At 37.2% G+C, this 20,490-nt stretch overlaps 2 protein-coding genes across 4 annotated transcripts in view; both read left to right on the forward strand.

Annotated features, from left to right (window-relative positions):
* Window positions 1–349: 349 nt before the first annotated feature.
* On the forward strand, window positions 350–10,427 carry LOC132151732 (tubulin monoglycylase TTLL3-like). 3 transcript variants are annotated; one of them, XM_059560062.1, is made up of 13 exons: window positions 350–513; window positions 883–947; window positions 1,539–1,642; window positions 1,777–1,942; window positions 3,023–3,078; window positions 3,190–3,318; window positions 3,471–3,585; window positions 3,865–3,975; window positions 4,049–4,241; window positions 6,147–6,295; window positions 6,850–6,980; window positions 7,052–7,285; window positions 8,516–10,427. In XM_059560062.1, exons 2-13 carry the CDS (start codon window positions 929–931, stop codon window positions 9,119–9,121), a joined length of 2,013 nt encoding a protein of 670 aa, XP_059416045.1. In that variant the 5' UTR covers window positions 350–513; window positions 883–928; the 3' UTR covers window positions 9,122–10,427. The 3 variants fall into 3 exon arrangements, with proteins under 3 accessions (XP_059416045.1, XP_059416044.1, XP_059416043.1); XM_059560061.1 differs by adding an exon at window positions 6,375–6,618 and having other exon boundaries at window positions 354–513; window positions 874–947; window positions 6,850–7,285; XM_059560060.1 differs by adding an exon at window positions 6,375–6,618 and having other exon boundaries at window positions 354–513; window positions 6,850–7,285.
* Window positions 10,428–13,794: 3,367 nt separating this feature from the next.
* Window positions 13,795–20,490, forward strand: part of LOC132152286 (collagen alpha-1(VII) chain-like) — an 81,908-nt gene continuing 75,212 nt past the window's right edge. The window contains exon 1 of the mRNA XM_059561088.1: window positions 13,795–14,144. The gene's annotated coding sequence lies outside the window, so the exon portion shown is untranslated. The remainder of the gene's footprint in view (window positions 14,145–20,490) is intronic.

Consider the following 20,490-nt stretch of genomic DNA (forward strand, 5'->3'; position numbering starts at 1 on the left):
GCTAATAGAATATTTCATAAAAAGATAATGAATATTCAGTATCCTACGGAGCCCCGCACATGACATGCAAGAAAAAATAAATAAATTGTGCGCACGATTTACTAATTCGTTCCCTCAATGTACTAAAAACGTGCACACGATTACTATTGCGTTCCCTCGATTTGCTAAATCGTGCGCACGATTTAGCCTATTTTTCTGCTTGTCATGTGCTGGGCTCCGTAGTATCCAGTATTCATTATCTGAATATTAGATATTGAATTCCTCAGTACAACTGTTGCGTAGCGCGTTCCGCCTGAGTTGCCCGGCGTCGTCCGTTTCCAGGAAACAGTTGTTAAGGGTGATGTAAACAGCACGGTGGTGCTGGAATGTGCACCGTGCGCTGCGCGTGCTGAACGAGCGTTTTTCCGCAGCTCTACCGCTACCGGGCGGTGGCTGGGCGCACCGGTGACCTTATCGATTTCAACAGACGGCTTCTGGCGGGTGTCAGTTCCAGAGGTGAACGTCGCAATCCAGGTGAGTTTGCTCCGCGAATCTCAAAATCAATATGGCCGAGAACGGGCCAGTGGAACTCCATGTGTCTTTGTTATTTTTTAAGTTTTATAATGACAAGTGGATCTATAAACAAGTGAAATACGTTGTAAATTAACTATTGTGATTCATTTAACTCATCACAGTACCGTTGTACTTAGGGAGGAATGTGCATAGAATTGTTTTGTGTTGAATCTGAGCTTCTGTGTAAAGCCGTTTCCAGGCAGTCATAAATTAAAGTGTTCAACTATTGATGCATTGTACATGCGGCTTGATATGTATTTGTGTGAGAGAGAGTTAAAGCGTGAACAATATGCATTGAAATAATCTTACTTTTACCTTTAGGTGTAAAAGGGAAAGATTGATTCATTTTGTGAGTGATGCAAGAGTTAAATCAAACATGCACCAACATATGCAAGGTACAGTATACAGTAGCTATAAACCCTTTTATCACTTTTTCACTAGTCATTTTTTATGTCCCTATATTTTCTTTGATGTCCACTAATGTTACCTAATATAGACACAGACAAAACCTTAGAAGTTACAGTACCATTCATAAGTTTGGTGTCAAGTAAAAAAAAAAAAAAAAGAAATGAATACTTTAATTTTACCAATGACAGTAAATACATTTATAATGTAAAAATAATTTTCATCTTTATCGAATAAAATATAATATTTAAAAAATAATTTTTTTTTCTTATGCTCTAAACAATGTAAACATGAAAAAATATTAAATTCACAAAGCTTTTTTTAGGTTTTTCTTTTTTCTATATTTTTAAATATTTTTTTCTATATCAGATAACATGACATTATTAGATTGAATTCAAAACGTGATTTGTCTAGTTGAGTCTTTCAGATAATGTTTTGATAAGTTGATTTTTCATTATATTTGTGAAGTCATTTTGAAAGCTGGCCCACACAGCTATTGTCAAATGTACATACACAAGATAAACGCAACTATTTATTATTATTATTTTTTGTAAAGCATTTTTATGTGCTATATGTCACAGTGCCACCCTTGGAAGGAAGAGCTCGCTGTAATTATGTCAATCTGCCTCTGATTAATGGGGACAGACTGAAGACAGCTAAGAGTCTAGTGGACAAGGCAATAAAGGTTAGGCTTCTAAAATTCTAAGGAATCGTATAGAAGTAGTGCAGTAACGGCGAATGAACTTTCATTTTAAATAATAATGATGACATTGAGATCTCAATGAACATGCACTGTCTATTTTGTTGTTCCTGATGTAGGAGAAGAAAGTGTTCTCTGTGCAAGGTCCATATCCTGTAATCCGCGCAGGCCTGCGTGCAAGAGGATGGGTGGAACGGCGGCTACCACGACCCTCTGTCCCATGGCCTCGTCGCCATGATCTTGAAACAGAAGCCACAGATGAGGGTGACAACAGTGATGATGATGGTGAGAGTATCTGACAGAACTAAGATTAGACCCTTTCCATCACTCTGCATAGACACTTGATAAGGCTGGTCGGTTTTTGTGTGTGTGCAGGTTAGCTATACACACGGAAAAAAATTAGTTACTGACACAACATTCTGTTGGGCATGTCAGGGGATGTTTTAAAATGTAAAAAAGGAAAATAACTATAGCTACATTCAACTTTTTTCTAGCACATTTTTACAACCAGCAGGACATTTAGGATCCCTGTTTCTACCTCCTGAAAGTAATTATAATAAAACCACAGATGGGTATGGTATCTCTGGAATTAGATAAATTAGATAAATAAAAAATTTATAAAGGTACTACTTTTATTTAGCAAGGACACATTAAATTGATCACAATTGACAGACATTTAAAATGTAACAAAATATATCAATTTCAAATAAGTGTGTTTGTTTGAACTTTCTATTCATCAAAGAATCCTGAAAAAAAGGTTTGGACAAACATTTTAAGCAGCACAACTGTTTTTAACATTGGCAATAATAAGATGAAATGTTTCTTAAGCATCAATTAGCTATTATGATTTTTGAAGGAGCATGAGAAACTGAAGAGTAGTAGTAATGGCTGCTGAAAATGAAGCCTTAACATCACAGGAATAAATTAACTTAAAATATATATTCAAATAGCAAATAATTCATTTAAAATTTTTGGAAGTCGCTTTGGATAAAAGCGTCTGCTAAATGAATAAATGTACATTTAAATGTAAATAATATTTTCAAATATTGCATTTTTAATAAAATAAATGCAGACTTGGTGAGAAAGTGAGAGCTTTCCAAAACATGAAAAAATTCTTACCAACCCCAGATTTTTAAACAATAGTGTAAACGTGTGTGTGTGTGTGTGTGTGAAGTATACTGTAAATGCTACTCTTGGAGCATCCAGTGTAACTGTTTATCTAATGACCCACTGTAATCTAAACTCTATGATAGTTTTAGTAGCTAACCTGACACCACTCATTCCAACAAACAGATGTCAGCGACATAGATCATGCTTTCTGTCCCTTGACTACTGTCTCATCACCTTCTCTGTTTCTTTTTGCAGACTTAGGAGAGGAGGGAGAGAGGGACGATGAGGCAGATGATCTGTATGACCTAATGGTACGTTTAGAAGCTGTGGATTTCCATTTCAGATAGTTGCCATAGCAGCTGGGTATTTAAATGTGATTTGTCAACAGTGGACAGCCTCTGATTCTTATTTTAAATCCCTAGTCACGGTTGGTCCGCAATGAGATGGCATATTTCTACTGGACAACAAAAAGGGATTCAGTTGACTCTCGGTCTTTATGTAAAGACCAGATGACCAATCATTACGCAAAGGCGGGATCTTTCACCACCAAGGTTCATCATAAATCTTAATAAATGAAGCCACTGAAGCTAAAATTCTTCAAGAGTCAAGAGGCATTTATTTGTCATTTGCATAGTTAACACTGGGGAAAACTGGGCATATATCTACGGTATATTAAAACCTACTCATTACCTGTCTTTTTCAGGTTGGTTTGTGTATGAGTTTGAGAAGTCTGCAGTGGTTTGATGCAGCAGATCCCGATACATTCTTCCCACGCTGCTACAGACTGGGGGCGGAGGATGATAAACATGCTTTTATTGGTCAGTACTCTTAATCTGGAAAATACTGTGTCCTTGCTTTAATTTCACCTTTTGGCTGCTTGGTTTCTTTTCATTTAACAGGTGACTATTTTCCCCCAAAATGATGTCCCCCAAAGACACCATGTGAACTGTTATTATCCCTGGGGTAATCTGGAGTTAAATGTGTTTCTCACAAGCACATGTTCTCTGTAACTGTTCATGAGTTGCCCTTTCCATGCATTAAACCTGCAATATTTCTGTTACCAGACCAGAAATGAATTTTGTTCTGTTTCTTTACAGAGGACTTTAGACGGACTGCATGCACAAGTCTACTGAAGTATGTTTTGGAGAAGTATGCAGGGGATTCAGAGTGGAAGAGAACCAGAGAGGTGCATGATGCTAAATCTCATGGTATGACACACACTAATACACACAAACCCACAACAGAACTCAAACATATTCACATATCTTCCCTCCTTTGTAGGTCTAAGCAAGCCTCGTAAACAGCATGCCAAACAGAGGGTTGGAAGCTCGATAATAGACAATGCATTGCATGTATGTCAGGAGTATCTGAACAGTTTAGAACACTGTGACATAGACATGACTTTGGAAACAACCCCTACCCTCTCAGAGCAACAGTGGGAGGTGTTTCTTCAGAATTATTATTTAGTTATTCAGTGAGTATGATTGTTTTTATTACTATTATTTATAGTGTACTTAATATATCATGAAAAAATTATCTTAAAAGTTTCTTTAAAAGTTTCAGGGCTGAAATTCTATAATGAAAATCATGTAATAAAACTAAGCTGCAAAACCGCCTCATTCCAAATGTATGTGTGACGAGTGGGGCGGGGCCGAGGGACATGGGAGCGAGGCCGGGGGAGTGATTGGAGATGAACTGCACCTGTTCGTCCCACCGGTCTCGAGGCCCATGGAGGAGATGGAAGGATATAAAACTGGAGCGACGACAGTGAAGGACGAGAGAGGACCAGGCCTGGGTTTTTAGTTGTGTTTTGGTTTTTATTTTATGCGCACCAGTCGTCCGTGAGGGGCTGGTGCGCTGTTTTGTGTTTATTTTGTTTTATTAAAATGTTGTTGATTGTCCGCCGGTTCCCGCCTCCTTCTTCCGGATGAATATGAAGGTTGATATCATTACAGTGGTGCCGAAGCCCGGGAGAAGGAGGGACGCGCTGCTGAAGATCCCTCGCCGCTGTGGTGAATCCGCGGTGCCATCGAGCTGGCGAGGAGTGTGCCGCCATGGACGCTCGAGGCGGTGGACTGGAGCGAGTTGCCGGGGACGGGCGAGCTCGCTACCGGCCGCCCACGATGTGGAGAGACGGCTGCCGTCCGTGAGGGAGCGGAGGAGTCGGCGCCGTTCGCCAGGTGGCCGGAGCCTGCTGCCTCCGCCGGAACGGGGAGGAGCAGGGAACGGGGGACTCCTGCCGGCTGCCCAAAACCGGAGGAGCCGTCGCCGTCCACCGGGCGGCGGAGGAGTGTCGTGCCGTCCGCCGAGGGCCGTCCAGTGCCACCGCCAGGCACCGCGGAGGAGATCACCCAGCTGGTGGAGGGCCGAGCAGCGGTGCGTCTGGGAACCGGAATTTTTTTTTTTTTTTTTTTTTCCTCTCTCCCCTCTCTCGTCTCTGTCGCTCCTCCTTCCATCTCCTTTTCTCTCGCCTCGCCTGTCCTACCCCCAGGTTCCCGCAGGTCCCCGGGAGCGGCCCCCCCGGAGGGAGGGGGGGGGGGGAGTAGAGCGCAGTCTCGGGAGTACCCCCCGGCCTGCGAGGGGCGATGGGGGTATGTGACGAGTGGGGCGGGGCCGAGGGACATGGGAGCGAGGCCGGGGGAGTGATTGGAGATGAACTGCACCTGTTCGTCCCACCGGTCTCGAGGCCCATGGAGGAGATGGAAGGATATAAAACTGGAGCGACGACAGTGAAGGACGAGAGAGGACCAGGCCTGGGTTTTTAGTTGTGTTTTGGTTTTTATTTTATGCGCACCAGTCGTCCGTGAGGGGCTGGTGCGCTGTTTTGTGTTTATTTTGTTTTATTAAAATGTTGTTGATTGTCCGCCGGTTCCCGCCTCCTTCTTCCGGATGAATATGAAGGTTGATATCATTACAGTATGCAACTTTATAACATTAGATAAATTACAGAATTTGTACACACAGTTATATGTCAGCAGTGGTGTCCAGAAACTTGGACTGTACAGTCACAAAGTAATAAAGATTGAGTAGGATAAATAATGATTATATTTCATTGCATTTGTGTTCACAGAAGAATTTTCTAGTTTCCCTGAGAAACTTTGCATTCACTCACAAAAGTATTAATATATGCAGTATATATTTCCTGTCACCTTATATTATTTCAGTCACAAAGGTTTTCCAAGCAAATGCTAAGACTCTCAGGGAACACAAAAGTTTTGTGAGTGAATGTAAAGTTTCTTGAGAGAGACAAAAGTTTTATGAAAGAACGCAAAAGTATTGACATTTAATATTTCCTAACATCCATTTTTTTTTTCTAATCACCAATGTTCATTTAGGGGCTCTGCAGATTATTAAGCTTTCTTGCTCTTTTCCTTTGCAGTGAAGGAGTGAGGATAGAAGGCTGTGAAGATTATGTGGAGCGTTGTAAATGCGTTTTGGAGCAGATGCATTGTTTTTGCCCTCAGATGGAGACTGATGGACTCTGCAACATCTGGATCATTAAACCTGGGGCCATGTCACGAGGCAGAGGTGAGTTTGTGAAGGCTTAAGAAAGTGGTGTAAAAATACAGCAAAACTATTAAATTTGCTATTGACTTTACTGTTGTAGGTATAATGTGCATGAACAAGCTGGATGAGATAATGAGTTTAGTAGACACAGACCATGGCATCATGAATGACAGTAAGTGGGTGGTGCAGAAGTACTTGGAGCAGCCTCTCCTCGTGCATGACACTAAGTTTGATGTAAGACAGTGGTTCCTGGTCACAGATTGGAACCCACTTACTGTGTGGTTCTACCGCGAGTGCTACCTTCGCTTTTCTACCCAGCCTTACTCCACTCATACATTGGACAGGTAAGAAAACAAATGCCAAACATTACAGGGATAGTTCACCCAAAAATGAAAACATTTACATTTACCTCTATGACTTTTTTTCTTTAAAGCACAATAAAAGATATTTAGATTTTTTTTTGTCCATACAGTGTTGACAGTGTTATACATCCATTTTCAAGTTGAACTATTCCTTTAAGAAAGATTATTTATTAGACTTCAGTTAATCTTTTTTTTTTTACTTTCCACCCTCAGTTCTGTACATCTTTGCAACAACTCCATCCAGAAGCATTTTCAACCAAGCCCAGATCGTAATCCTTCTCTGCCCGCTGAGTGCATGTGGTCATGTTCACAGTTCCGCTCCTGGTTGGCTGCTTCAGGCCGAGGTGACCTGTGGGAAGGGGTGGTGGTTCCAGGTATGCAGAAGGCTGTTATCCAAACTCTCTTGACTGCGCAGGATAGTGTGGAACCTCGCAAAGCCAGTTTTGAGCTTTATGGAGCTGACTTTATGCTGGGGCGGGATTTTCGACCTTGGCTTTTGGAGATAAATGCCAGCCCCACCATGGCACCCTCCACAGGAGTCACAGCTCAACTCTGCCCCGCTGTACAGGAAGACACTTTGCGGGTGGTGCTGGATCGACGATGTGACCGCAACACTCACACTGGCGGCTTTCAACTAATATACAAACAGGTACATGTGCAGAATATCAAGATCTGTATACTACTCATCAAAATATATATATTTTTTATAGTTCTAATGCTCACCAAGTTTGCATTTATTTGATTAAAATACAGTACAGTATAACTGTAAATTATTATTGCAATTAAAAATATGTTTTCTATTTTAATATATATATAAAATGAATTAATGTAATTTATTCCTGTGATGATAAAGCTGAATTTTCAGCAACCATTCTAATATGAGAATATTTTTGTGGAAACCATGATATATATTTTTTCATGATTCTTTGATAATTAAAAAAAAATGAAAGGAACAATGAAAATATTTGAAATATATATTTTTTGTAACAATATCTTTAATGTATACTATACAGCATCTGCTAAATGCATAAATTAAATGAAATAAATACTTTTTAAAAATAATTAAAAAGTTCTGATCGGATGGTAATTGTTTCTAATGTGGACATTTGTAATTTATAAAACTCATGGATTCGGATGGCGATTTATTCACAGTGGAGAAGGGAGTTCTGTGATCCTATGTACCCGGGAATGTCCTGATCACGTAGTCAGTCACATGATTGTAAATAAAGCGTCATATGGTTGGAATAACGAGAATTAATTAATATTTAAAAATATCTTATTTATTATTTAAAAATTTAAAATCTCCTGTTTAAAAATCTGAAAATAGACGTCCTATAGTTAAAATGGTTTTCTGTCTTGCATCTTACTGGTACCTCTCATAATAATGGATGTCATTCAAAAATGTGGAGATTCGCAGAAATAACTAAATGCATCCTCTTATTTACTTAAGGTACATGAAGCTGCTTGGTTTATATTTTCTTAAATGTGTATAAATGTGTATACTACACATTTTCAGATTGTATTGCATACCTATTGCTGCCATAATAATGACCATTTCAAATGTTTATGTATTTTTCTTCTCTTTGTTCCTAACGGCTCGCACCGTTGTGGTGGAGCAATTATGAAATCTTGTTCTTGTATACTTTTCAGCATTTCAGTAGCAAATATAGTGCAAACAGAGAACAGTCCAAATGATGATATCGAGACATGTGGCATTTGATAATTAAATAACTGCTTTTAAACAATTCAAAATGTATAGATTTTAAACAATGTGGGTAAAATGTAATTGTCTTAAAAATGTCAAAGAATGACTAACTTTATTTTCTATATGCAAAATATATTGTCTTTTTTTTCTTTTGCTTTTTTCTTTTGTCTTCAGGCAGCAGTAGAAGTTCCTCAGTATGTGGGAGTGAATCTTCTTGTAGAGGGGACTTCAATCAGGCGTCCTCGAGCCCCTGTTTATAAGCCTCTCATTCAGTCTCACCCTCATCTGCTATCAAAATCCAGCAGTCACAGGTCTTCCCTCATAAGCAGCCATTGCATTTCTGGTAAGGAGAATCAATCAGAAGAGGCAAAGAAGGCCTGGAGTACCCTCTCCTCCCGTAAAGTCATGTTAGAGAAATCTTTGATCTTTCATCGTAAACTGAGGAAACGTCCCCACAGACTTGTCTTACCCTCAACCTGTTGTGTCCTTCCCAACCCAGCAGAACTTCATCCGCAAAAACTCTCACTCACTCACGCTCAGCCCAATCACCCCCCCACACACAGGACACACAGCAACCTTCCATCCCTTTACCGTCCAACCCCATCACTGGATGTGATAAATCTACGTCCCAGACAAACACTTGCATCCAATCGCTACAAACATGAAATGCACACAGTCAATATATCTTATCAAGTCTTACACGTGCAGAAATACCTGCCACTAAACCATAGACAGGCCATAGACACTTTCACAGAAAGAGAAGGGCCAAAGTCATCCTGAGGAATCTTTTGGAGAAAGCGATTTCATTTATCAGATTAATATGACCTAAAAGGAATGAATATGTTTTAGATTGCATCAGTTTGTATTGTGAGTTTATCTTTCAGTGCACTGTTTTCAAACCCATATACCTTAACAATATACTGTCAGAAATAAGAAAGAGAACAGGATATTTAGTTGAGGATTACAGCACATTTTTTCCTAAGCAGTTATTTATATATATTTTAAAAGCTCATCATTTACTTTTTAAATCCTGAATTTTCTTCTAAAGGAGAGCTAATGCAGAATTTTGACTGTTCCCCTTACATATGATGGAGGCATACCTTGGCCAGGGCCTGTTAAGGTCCCAAAATGACCAAAAAGTACCATAAACACTTGACCTTACAACAGCTTTTAGAATTAATTTTGACTTTTTGGGTAATCTACTGTATCCCTATAAGATTGTTTCACAACCAAAAAAACACATCTTTAACGTAATACATGAGATTTAATGTGAGATATACAGTAGTACTATTATGAATGCCTATTTCTGTTTTATTTTGATATGAGAATCTTGACTGTAATATTAAGCTTAATGGTGATGGATTTTGTATTCTCCAGAAACAATCAAGATGCTTCATTTTAAGCTGTTCTTTGACAGTGCTACTTATTGGAAACACTAGTGACATTCTCAAAAAAAAAAAAAAAACACTAACAAAAAAAAAAGGTTGCTATTTGATTTAAGCTAAGTGAAAATAAGATTTTTTTAAACTCATTTGAACTATTATGGCGGTAAACCCTTTAACCATATTCACCACTAGATGGAGGTAGCATTCATCCTTTTAATGATGATGGCTTTTATAATGTGTTGATACAGTTTGGTATGCCATTATGTCAAAATGGCAGGGTTTTATGGACATTTTTGTGTATACTTGTTCATCCTGATCATCCACAATAAAAGGGAGCACTTGAAATCACCGAAATACTGTGATTTACAATCACTTACTGTATGTCTCGGCTGTTTTTTTTTTTTTTTTTACTTTACAAGTGCATGTGAGTTATATATTTTTTATTTATTATGATGTATTATTTTTAACTATTAATGTACATTTATATCAAGATAATTTCAGAATTTTTTGCATTTGATTGTAATTTAGAGACACTGCACTCAGTCACATATCTGAATAGGAGTAGCATGTAGTTAAAATCTTAAAGTAGCCTTTATGAGGGAATCATCTTGTAGCAAATCTGAAGTTCCCACTATCCACCAAGCTTGCATGGCAAAATGCTTGTTTTCCTTCACTTTATGATGTCTATAATATACCACATGGTTTATCCATATGGCAATAAATGTGTACAATACATACTGTAATAAGCATGGAATTTCACTTATATATATATATATATATATATATCGATATATATATATATATATATATATATATATATATATATATATATATATATAGACACACCACTTTCTCTGTCACACATGTTGGGCATCTGTGAACTCTGTGTAACCTACAGAGGCAAAACTATGCAGCACATTCAACCACAGCCATAAAAACACCTAGTGATACATTAGTCAGATATATTTTCCATATTCAGACCCATACATTTAAATAAGTCAAACACTTTACTAAATCTTTTATTTCTATGAATTATTTCAATTATGTTGTTCAAATAGTTTTTTTTTTTACTTATGTATACTTATATATATTTAGAGAGAAGAGAAATATTGAAGTATTCATGTTTCAGTAAGCCTAGTACATTTAAGTATCTCATACAAGCAAATCTTGACAATTTACAGAGCCAAAAAAAAAAAAACACAGGCATGTATTTGCACATTTTCTAACACTCCTGGAAGGATGTCTTGCTTTTCTAAATAGAGCTTAACCATCAGCGCTGGGATAATTGATTGAAAATCCATGTAATCAGCAAATGTCATCTCTCTGCTTTGCCTTTTCCTCTGAGATTCTTGACTGTCTTCCATGATGATTTGACAGAAGTTCTTTGGAAGTACTGCATAAAAAGTGTAAAAAGGCTGGAATGCCACGTCGGTGACCCATTGAGCTGTTAACTAAATAGGATGATTGATGGGTTAAGTGTAAAAGAAAGAAGAGCAAGACTAAAATAAAATCTTAAGCCTCTTACACTCTATGCATTCCACATGCCCAGGAGGAAAATGACAACTCGACAAGTATAAATGAACAGGATATTAGCAGGGTAGAATTGTTCAGTTTAGTGCTTAACATGCTTGCTTATCATGTTTAATCAGTATTGTCATCTGATGTTATTTTTTACATTACTGATTATTCAGTGGCATGAATATTTTTATTATATTTTATTATTTTTATATTTATTATTTTCCTTTTTATTTTTTATTAGCATGAAAAAAACTGAGATTTTAGGGGAGTTTAAGAAAGCTTAGGTCAAGGCTGATTCTTTTTCCGGTATTTCAGAATGACTACATTGTGTATTCAAGATTGCATGACAATAAAAGATAAAAACGATTAACTATAAATAGTAAAATGATATAAAGTCAGCAGTCCTGGGGCATCATGTCTTCTGAGTGACATAGGAACGCTCAGTGATTTATCATCTCTCTGACATATTAGCATCTGCCCTGTAACCACATTGCAAAATATGAACACGCGTGTCTATGTGCAATATGTGTGGCATGTGTGAGTTGTGTGTGTACCTGAATGCTGCGTGTGTGTGATTGGTCGTCATCATCACTGTATTTCTTCTGCTTCTCTATTAGAATAACCTCTGGTCAGTCAGTTATGTAGAGGTATAATTCAACTAATAAGGAAAATACTGTAAGTTACACTCAGTCCTAAATTTAATTAGAATATTAATGTACAACAGACAAAATGTCCATGAGAATCTTTGTTGTTATTATAGAGGTCACATGAGGAGACAGGAGTTTTTCATTACATCAGAGGCATAAATATAGTCTGTCTGTACATATGATGAACAGATGACAAGAAAAACACCTCAAGCTTCCTTGGATCTTAGTGGACAACTGAGAAGGAGTATTCAAAACTGTGCATTCACGAAAACTCATGTTAAACCTGGTGAACATGTACAGTCCTGCTCTCCAGCTATCTCATTACAATGCTGTTGATAAACTGTATATGTACAGTATCTCTACTGAGAATTTCCAACTTCTCAATATTTTAAATTACAATAAATCTCAAATTCTCAGCCCCTAGGGTTAGGGAAATGTAAAAGCTTGCCATGAGAAAGCATTGACCTTAATACACTACCAGGTGTTTGGAGACTCATATGTAGCTGTAAGTGTGCTGTTTGAGCAGGTAAAACATGAAGACATATTGCATTCATATGATCACCTGCTAAACTCCTCTACAGAGGGATGTTGCAGAGACCATATTTGCTTAAACTGACTCACTTTCTCATCTTTCAGCATCTCAGCTGACACTGAATGAACCTGTTCCCCTTTCCTGTCCTGAAGGAATGTGTGTGTGCTTGTGTATGTGTCAATGCCCCACCCTATTTTCTCACACACATTATTATATAGTAGAGCGACATCCTGCATCCTCTTTTAATTTCAGCTAAACAGTCCACGTATGACTTGGCTTATATTCATTGCTGCACATGTCTGTTTTTTAAAATGAGAATACATTCAACTCTTATATGCTTTTAAATATTGGTATATAATAATATTTAATATTTTCCTTTTAACAATAACAACAACAATTTATTAAACACTTATTAAAGCTATCTGACATCAATTTTGCATATCACTGTTCATTTAAAATGTAACAACATTGGGCTACCACTCCCTTTTAAGGCCCCCTAAAGTGTAACATAAACAGCTGCCTAATTTAAACCACAAACTTGTTCTACCACCTCTTTGTCACCCTGTCTAGACCTTTGTTTCCAGTGCAAGTCTAAGCCAGCCCTTCGAGAAAATCTGATGCCAATTGTCTTCTTATTCTTCTTATGTTTAGCATAATAAATCCATAAATAAACCCTAAACAGAATAAACACCTCCAAATATTGATTAATTTTGATTAAAGAGAGGGAAAACCAGTGAGATTTAACATTATGCCTTAAAAAGGATGGATGCCCTCTAGGCTTGGATTCCAGATGAGTGTGGACAGATGCTTGGGTGTGCCACAAATCTACACGTATGTGAGACAGAGAGACAGGAAGAAAGAGCAAGAGAGAGAAAGAGTATGGTTAATGTAAACCATATATGCTAAACAATGTGGTAACATGACAGATTCCGTTACCTTATCAAAATGTGACAGATTTGACAATCTCTTTGTTATTGCCTCAAAGTGACCCTGTAAACTTTTGGCTTTGGACCTTCTTTTAAAACTGCAGTATACTCGGTTCGTTAATCTCTGCTTCATGAACTCGGAACGATTCATCTGATCATTGGCAAATCATGTCTAATTTTGTTTTCTTTAAAGAATGGGAAATAACAGAAACGATTGTTATATGACAAATATAAATTAGAAGTGTGTCCCGCTTATTCTATTTATACTGTATCAGACGCTGTAATGTGTCGGCAGCAGGGAAAAATAACACATTTGATTATGAACGTACAATTTACCTGTGCAGGTAGGCCTCCAGCAAAAGCATAAGCGCGCGAGCACCGCTAACTCGTGATTTGATTGGCTGTCTTTGTGGGAAGGCGGGTGGCTCACGCACACTTCTGAAAGACTATACTGAGAAGAGAGTGAATGTCTAGGGATGATCTTTAAGTTAGCTGCGGGCGTCTGAACAAGTCCGGGCTGCAGTTACTTTCACTGCAGCAAACAGCACAACCAAGGAGATATGACTTTGTTCCTCTGCTCGTAGTCAATTAGAGGAGTTTTGCAGGCTGCATCGTTTTGAGGAGGGAAAGTCCATCGGCAGATGCACGCGCATTGCGCAGGAGCAGTTTGATAAAACTAAGTTATTTTCGCGTAATTCCTCGGACAAATACAGACTCATTGAAGGGAATTTGTCAGATCATGCATGATTAAGAAAACGTCGTTGACTGCTTTGCCTTGGTGACCCGTTTTGAGCGGTAAGTAGACGTCCGTTTGTGTTTAAATTAACGAAGCGCACTATTATTAGTGTTAGAGAGTCTGGAGTCAGTGATGGAATTCTGTTCAGCAATAGGCTATAACGCTGTAGGGGTCGCTGATTGGGACTGATTTAGGATCAGTTATAGAGCGCTGTCAGTTTTACGGCGCTTTAGGGCAGAAATTCTCTAAAAGTTACCTTTTGACCTCCATTGTCCCCCGTTCTCCGAAACCGTATTCAAAGACCGACCATGTAGGCTTAGATATTTTATCTCGTGTTATGATACAGAAGCGTATTGTTTTTTTTTATTAACAGAAAAGTGGTCAATAAATGAAAATAATTAACCAGGCTAATCTGAATTCCAAAATTTAGAGCACCTCTATGTTATTCCATAAAAAACAACAGTTGCTGATGGAGTAAATTTGAAATAATAAATATAATGTCTGTTTACAAGTTCATAGTTAACTTTTTAATTAAGCCAGATTTTAATTATTTTAAATCATTTTAGGGCGGGGCCCACTAGGGGGCCTCAGTAAAGGTTCAAAGGGGCCTAAAGATGACTATATAATTATATATATATATATATATATATTAGACAGATATTAAAATAAGCTTGTTTAAATTAGTGCATTTTAAAACATCTCAAATCTCACTGAGCATTTTATAATGAATATAGATTTTTCTAGTTTAGTTTCTAGTTTAGAAATACTTTATTGGGTACAAATTGTGATTTATTAACAAAATCTGGAAAAGTCATGGGGCGATTGATTATTGTTTATGACAGTGTGGGGTTCTTTCTTGGAGTCAAAGAGTTTGTGAACTAGTGATTCTGTGCTCAAATCAGTTATAGAATGCTACAGGGCCAGCAATTCAATGCTTTGAGATCAGTTATAATTTCAGTAAAACAACAGCCTGAGGTCAGTAACAGAGTTCTCTAGGGTCAGTGATAAAGTGCTTTAGGCTTGGGAAGAGAGAGGTGTCCGGACAGAGTGGTGACTCTTGAGTTTGAAGCAATAATGATTTATGTAAGTAATTCTAAGAGCTATGGAATGTCAGCTTACCTTACGGTTTATGGTTAATGCAGCTTAAAGGTGCAAAATCATAAAGTATGCCATGTAAAGTGATGCAGGTCTGATACAAATTACTGATTACTGGCATGATGCAAGCTTTATCTTGCAAAATATCACAATTCTTATTATTTGATAGAACAGATATGCTTCACATACTTCAGCCCATGAGATGTGTTAAAACATAATCACTGCATAATTACATATTTTATTTATATAAAACTGCTTGGGGTGTCCTTGGCTCCGGTGTAACAAACTCATTATCATTTAGGCTACCTGACATTACATGTGTATGTTTATTTAAATCCTGCAGGTCACAAGGAACTAAAACAGTAGAGAGAGTACAGATCAGAAACAAGATGAAAAAAAAAATCACAACATAAATCCGGTTCATGATTTGACCACATGTGCACCTGTTCCCATTTTTATAAAGAATGCTCTATGGTGAAAAAAGAAAACGATGAGGTGATTATGTGATGAAAGTGGAAAAGCAATATTTCTACATCAGCATAATAACATTTCCAAACTGCATGTTCAGGCAGAGGGGGGCGGGGCATGACCTTGGTTGAACTTGTGTGATTCGTCACTTTGGATATGTCACATTCAGTAGGCAGGGCTGGAGTGTCTAGGTTACCGTGGACACCTGTTGAGCATGCAAGCATGGCTGAGGAGTTGCTTGTGTTGAGTGACTACAGTGTCAGACTGTGAATGTTAGTGTCTGGGCTTTTCTTCTTGTATAAGAGAGTATAGTATGGATGTCATTATTGAGAACATCTGGAATGCTCTGTAGACTTTTCACTCAAGATTTCCTTCTTCTTACTAAGCCAAGACTTTCAAGACATTCTGAAATCATTTCAAGGACAATTCTAAATAATCAGCACCTTAAAGTGTACACGTGTTTGCCGATTTCTTGCTCAGCAATTTTAATGTCAATATACTGCTTCACTATACAGTAGAAAGCGTTTGGTTTGGGGCACATAACCAGTAACATCTGCGTGCCAGTCTCCATAGCTTCTTTGTTTCCTGATTAGACTGTAATACATATAGCATGTGAATTCAAGCATGTGAATGGAAATGCCTTGTCTGTATCTGGATACTCATATTTATAGAAGGCATGTGTTTCAGAACAGCACAATGTTCTACACTAATTCTTGGGGAATAGAATAGATTTAAAAATAAAATGTGTTTATTAAAATGTAGATTTTTACTGGTAGCTAAAAAAACACAAATTCCTAAACGACGATACATGCACTTCCCCATGCATTATAATTTTTTACAATTATTTTGGCTAATGGTTTATCTATTCATTTTTCCCTCAGACTTAAATACGCACTGTCTCAATTAATCCAGTAAATATTTTGTCTGTGTTTTGGTCAGAGTCAGATTGTTTTCTTTCTTTCTTTTGAAATGCACCCCCCCCCCCCCCAACAAGAAGATCTGTTTGTTTTTATTTTCTTGTCCTCTTATTTCTTTCTATTATTTTTTCTGTTCTGTTGTGTAGGGGAGAGACTGTAATGAAATAGTTGGCAGTGTGACCAGCAGACAGCCACTTTCCTTTTATGTGCTGAAGTAGTGACCTCTCATTATTTAATATTTTGAGGATGAACTCTAGTCATCATGTCAGGGGAGGAATGTTTTTAATTTCATTCCTGTTCCTTTTGGGACATCTTCTCCTGGCCATGAACTTTTCCTTTTTCTAAAACTGTTTGAAATTTGAAGGTTTTGGCTCACACATGAAGCATCAATTTAGAGGGAGAAATTAGAATAACACACACAACAAATCTCTTGTTAAAAATAAACTGGCCAAAAATTGGCCAACATGACAATATCAAAAATGGGTACCATGTATAAAACATTATCATTCTGAATCTGTATTTTAGAATGATTAAAAGTTTGAGTAGACTTACCTGCAGAACAGCAAGTGCTGTTCAGACATAGAAATTCAGCTCTATAACATTAGATATAGCTCACATGCATGCAAATGCCAAAAGGGGTAGTTCAACTAAAAAAAGAACATTCAATCATAGACTAATTAGTTGTCAGCAGCATTGCAAAATCCATGTTCAAGCTGACTACATCGGTAATGTCCCTGCTTGGGTGTTAGGTGGTGTTATGAGGTCAATTTCTGCATAAGAAAGAAAACCATATGCTTATAATGACATAAGTGTGTGAGTAAATAAGACAAGTCTTTTCATTTTTCAGTTATAGCCTTTAAGGATATGTTTTTACTCGCTATACTACAAGTTTCCCATTTTCAGTAAGGAGGCTTCAGTAAGCATAACGTTTTATAAATAGTAATTTGACTGTAACCTCTTCAAAAGAATAGAGAATAAAGTTTTTTTTTGTACTACAAATGATGGATACATGGTTGGATACCGTAAAAACATCAGTCAAAAAACATCTGTCATAACAGTCATAAAAGTCTTCTCCCAGCATCCACTTTATAGAGCTCAAGAATGTCTCTCTAATTCCTCAGACTTTTTTGTTTAGCCACACTGTAAAAAGCCTTTTATATTGTTTGAAAAAGTCAGGACTGAATAGGGCTGTCAAAATTGCTCAAAAATGACATTCGAATATTCCCTCTAAAAAAACCCAGAATTTTCGAATTATTCGAACATCTGGTGGCGCATGTTGTCAATGACGCGCATTACGTCAATAACAGTACAAAATAATACAAAGAGACATAACTACTTTTATAGGTAGTCTATTTAAGTTTAAACATATTTGACAACGTATTACCTACACAAAAACAAGGAAATCAACTAATGGCCAAGACTGCAGACCTCACGCTCTCTCACCCTCTCTGCGCATAACGGTTTAAATGAACAAACACATCTTTCAGTGCTGATCAAGAGTTTTGTGCAAGCAATTTAAGGTCGCGAATTCTGTCCCAAATATAGCAGGCTTCATTCAGTGATTGATACAAATATTATTAATATTAATTTAAGTTTTACAGCATATAGAACTGGCATTGAATGCTCAGAGCGAGCTGTGCTGTGGTAAACATGGAACTTTTCCTTGACATGAAATGATAAATAATCAAACCTTGCTTCCATTGCTGGACAGAACTCCCCGAAGCGTGCCCCATCCACGACACTGATCGGTCTCATGTCCTTACAAATGAACGAAATTAATTTATCCGTTATGGCCTCTTGTCATGTTGCAGACAAAGAGCTTGTGGCGGGCGATGCAAAGTAATGTTAAGTGTCAAGACGTGACTGATTAGCTGGAGTTCAACACATTATGCCATGCTCATTTGGGTGCACATTTTTGAGATGTAACCTCATGGTTGAATGGTATGCTAACTGTATCTTAAATAGCTTGCATACAACTTTATCTCGCGGGTCAACAATTTTACCTCGCTTTCTTTGCTGCGGTCGAGTTGGGCTCTGCACTTGCTGGCATCTTCCATGAAGACGCGTCAACTTTCAGCAGTGATGCTGTGCCAGACACAGTGCGACTCCTGTGAGGCTGTGACCTGTCCCTGAACCCTCAGGCACGCTAGCGCGCCCACTCGCAAAGCAGACAGCCACGCCTCTGCTACCGTGGGCGTTTTTTCCACATTTTTTTTTTTATTTGAATATTAATTTTCACCTTCGAAATTCGTTTTTTAAAAACTATTCGAATATATATTAGAATTTAGAATATTTGTTGACAGCCCTAGGACTGAACTGGGTTCACAAACAAAGAAGCAAACATATGCTATTGCATGTAATAATAAAAGTATTGCATTGAAATATGGCTCCATTGCAATGCTTTCTTGACCCCAGGTGTGCAATGATGCCACCTTAAAAAATTCTGTGCAACCACAGGTGTAACAGCAAGAGTAACGGAATGAACAGTGTGTAGATGGAGGAAGGGAGAGACTGATGTAGACAATCTGGCAGTTCATACTCAAATGTGGTTCAGTCAAGATACTTATAAATGCTATAATTACCCTTTTATGAATCACATAATGATGACGGTCGGTGTCCTTATAATTAATGCAAACAACACTGAGAGAAACAGAGACAGAGAGGGAGAGCGTTAAATGGGCAAATATGAAATCAAGAAAAATCATTTTTATTTTGACTCATATGTAGAAAAGCAACTAAATGGTTCCATGGTTTATATGAATATTCACAATAATCAATAATGTGACCCTATTATATATTGTGTAGAATACCATATTCTGTCTGTATGCTTCTACTTATGTTTTTATTGCCATAAAGGATTAAGCAAACTGTTGTTAACGTCATATAATTTAATTAATGGCACAAAAAAAAGGATCATGTCATTGGACAAGTTCACTCAGCTGAAAATAAAGTGCACAAAAAGTCCCACATGTGCTTATGGGGGAAGTTTGATTGTTTAGATGCATGTTTAGCCTGTTTGTCTGTGTATTTATGTGTGTTCCGGACAGACATGTCTTTTACAGTGCTTTAAGGTTTTTTGGAGTCTGGGTATTTTTAAAGTGGTTTAAAAAAATTAACATAGTGGCATTTTGAGATTTGAAAACCAAGTTTAATTGCCAATTAAAAGTCTTCACAAAGAAGAAAATATAGAAAATATATATAAAAATCTGTACATACTTAGTTATAGGGATCCACCGGTCATGATTTTTCATGGCCGATTTCGATACCATTTTTTTACAAGCAAACTGGCCGATTCCGATACCGATTTCCGATTTTTTTTCTTTAAGCAACAAACAAGAAAGAAGGAAAGTATACATAAACAAGATGTTCATGTGGTATTTAATAGGCCAAACTGGCTTTTGGCTATTGAAAATAAAAACTGAACCATCTGAAATTAACGGCAGTAACTGCACAGTAAGTAGCCTACATTCAATACAAACATAGATTGTACAGACATCAGCATTTAGCTTTTGTTTTTGAATTGGGTTGAAACTATATAGAACTGGCCTTAAATGAAAAGATAAACTGTAACCATGTGAAATTAAAGGCAATAACTGCATAATTCTACAGTCCAATATTGAGGAAAAGCTCAATAAGATGTTTCTTAATCAGCATTCAGTATTTGTTTTAGTTTTTAAATTTGATAAAAAAAAATAAAAAAGGTATTTACCAGTGAAACTAAATAAAAGTATGATATATAAATTATTCCAAAATGTTAAAATCAAATAAAGTTGGTGCAAATAAAACAAAGATAAAAAAATAAAAAAAATTAGGATAATGATTCACATCTATATTTTTTTTACTTGAGCAAATGAAAAATAACTATTGGCTCAAGTTAAAAGAAATAGAAGTGAATCATTACCCTAAATTTTTTTAACTGAATAAA

The sequence above is a fragment of the Carassius carassius genome, chromosome 10, assembly GCF_963082965.1.
Source record: "Carassius carassius chromosome 10, fCarCar2.1, whole genome shotgun sequence".
Classification (NCBI taxonomy): Eukaryota; Metazoa; Chordata; class Actinopteri; order Cypriniformes; family Cyprinidae; genus Carassius; species Carassius carassius.

Bases quoted from the DNA above. Each gene is read 5' to 3' on its own strand.
- LOC132151732 (XM_059560061.1), top strand. The intron at 3,319-3,470 runs GTTCATCATAAA...TGTCTTTTTCAG, and splicing joins CGGGATCTTTCACCACCAAG to GTTGGTTTGTGTATGAGTTT. The intron at 4,242-6,146 runs GTGAGTATGATT...TTTCCTTTGCAG, and splicing joins AATTATTATTTAGTTATTCA to TGAAGGAGTGAGGATAGAAG.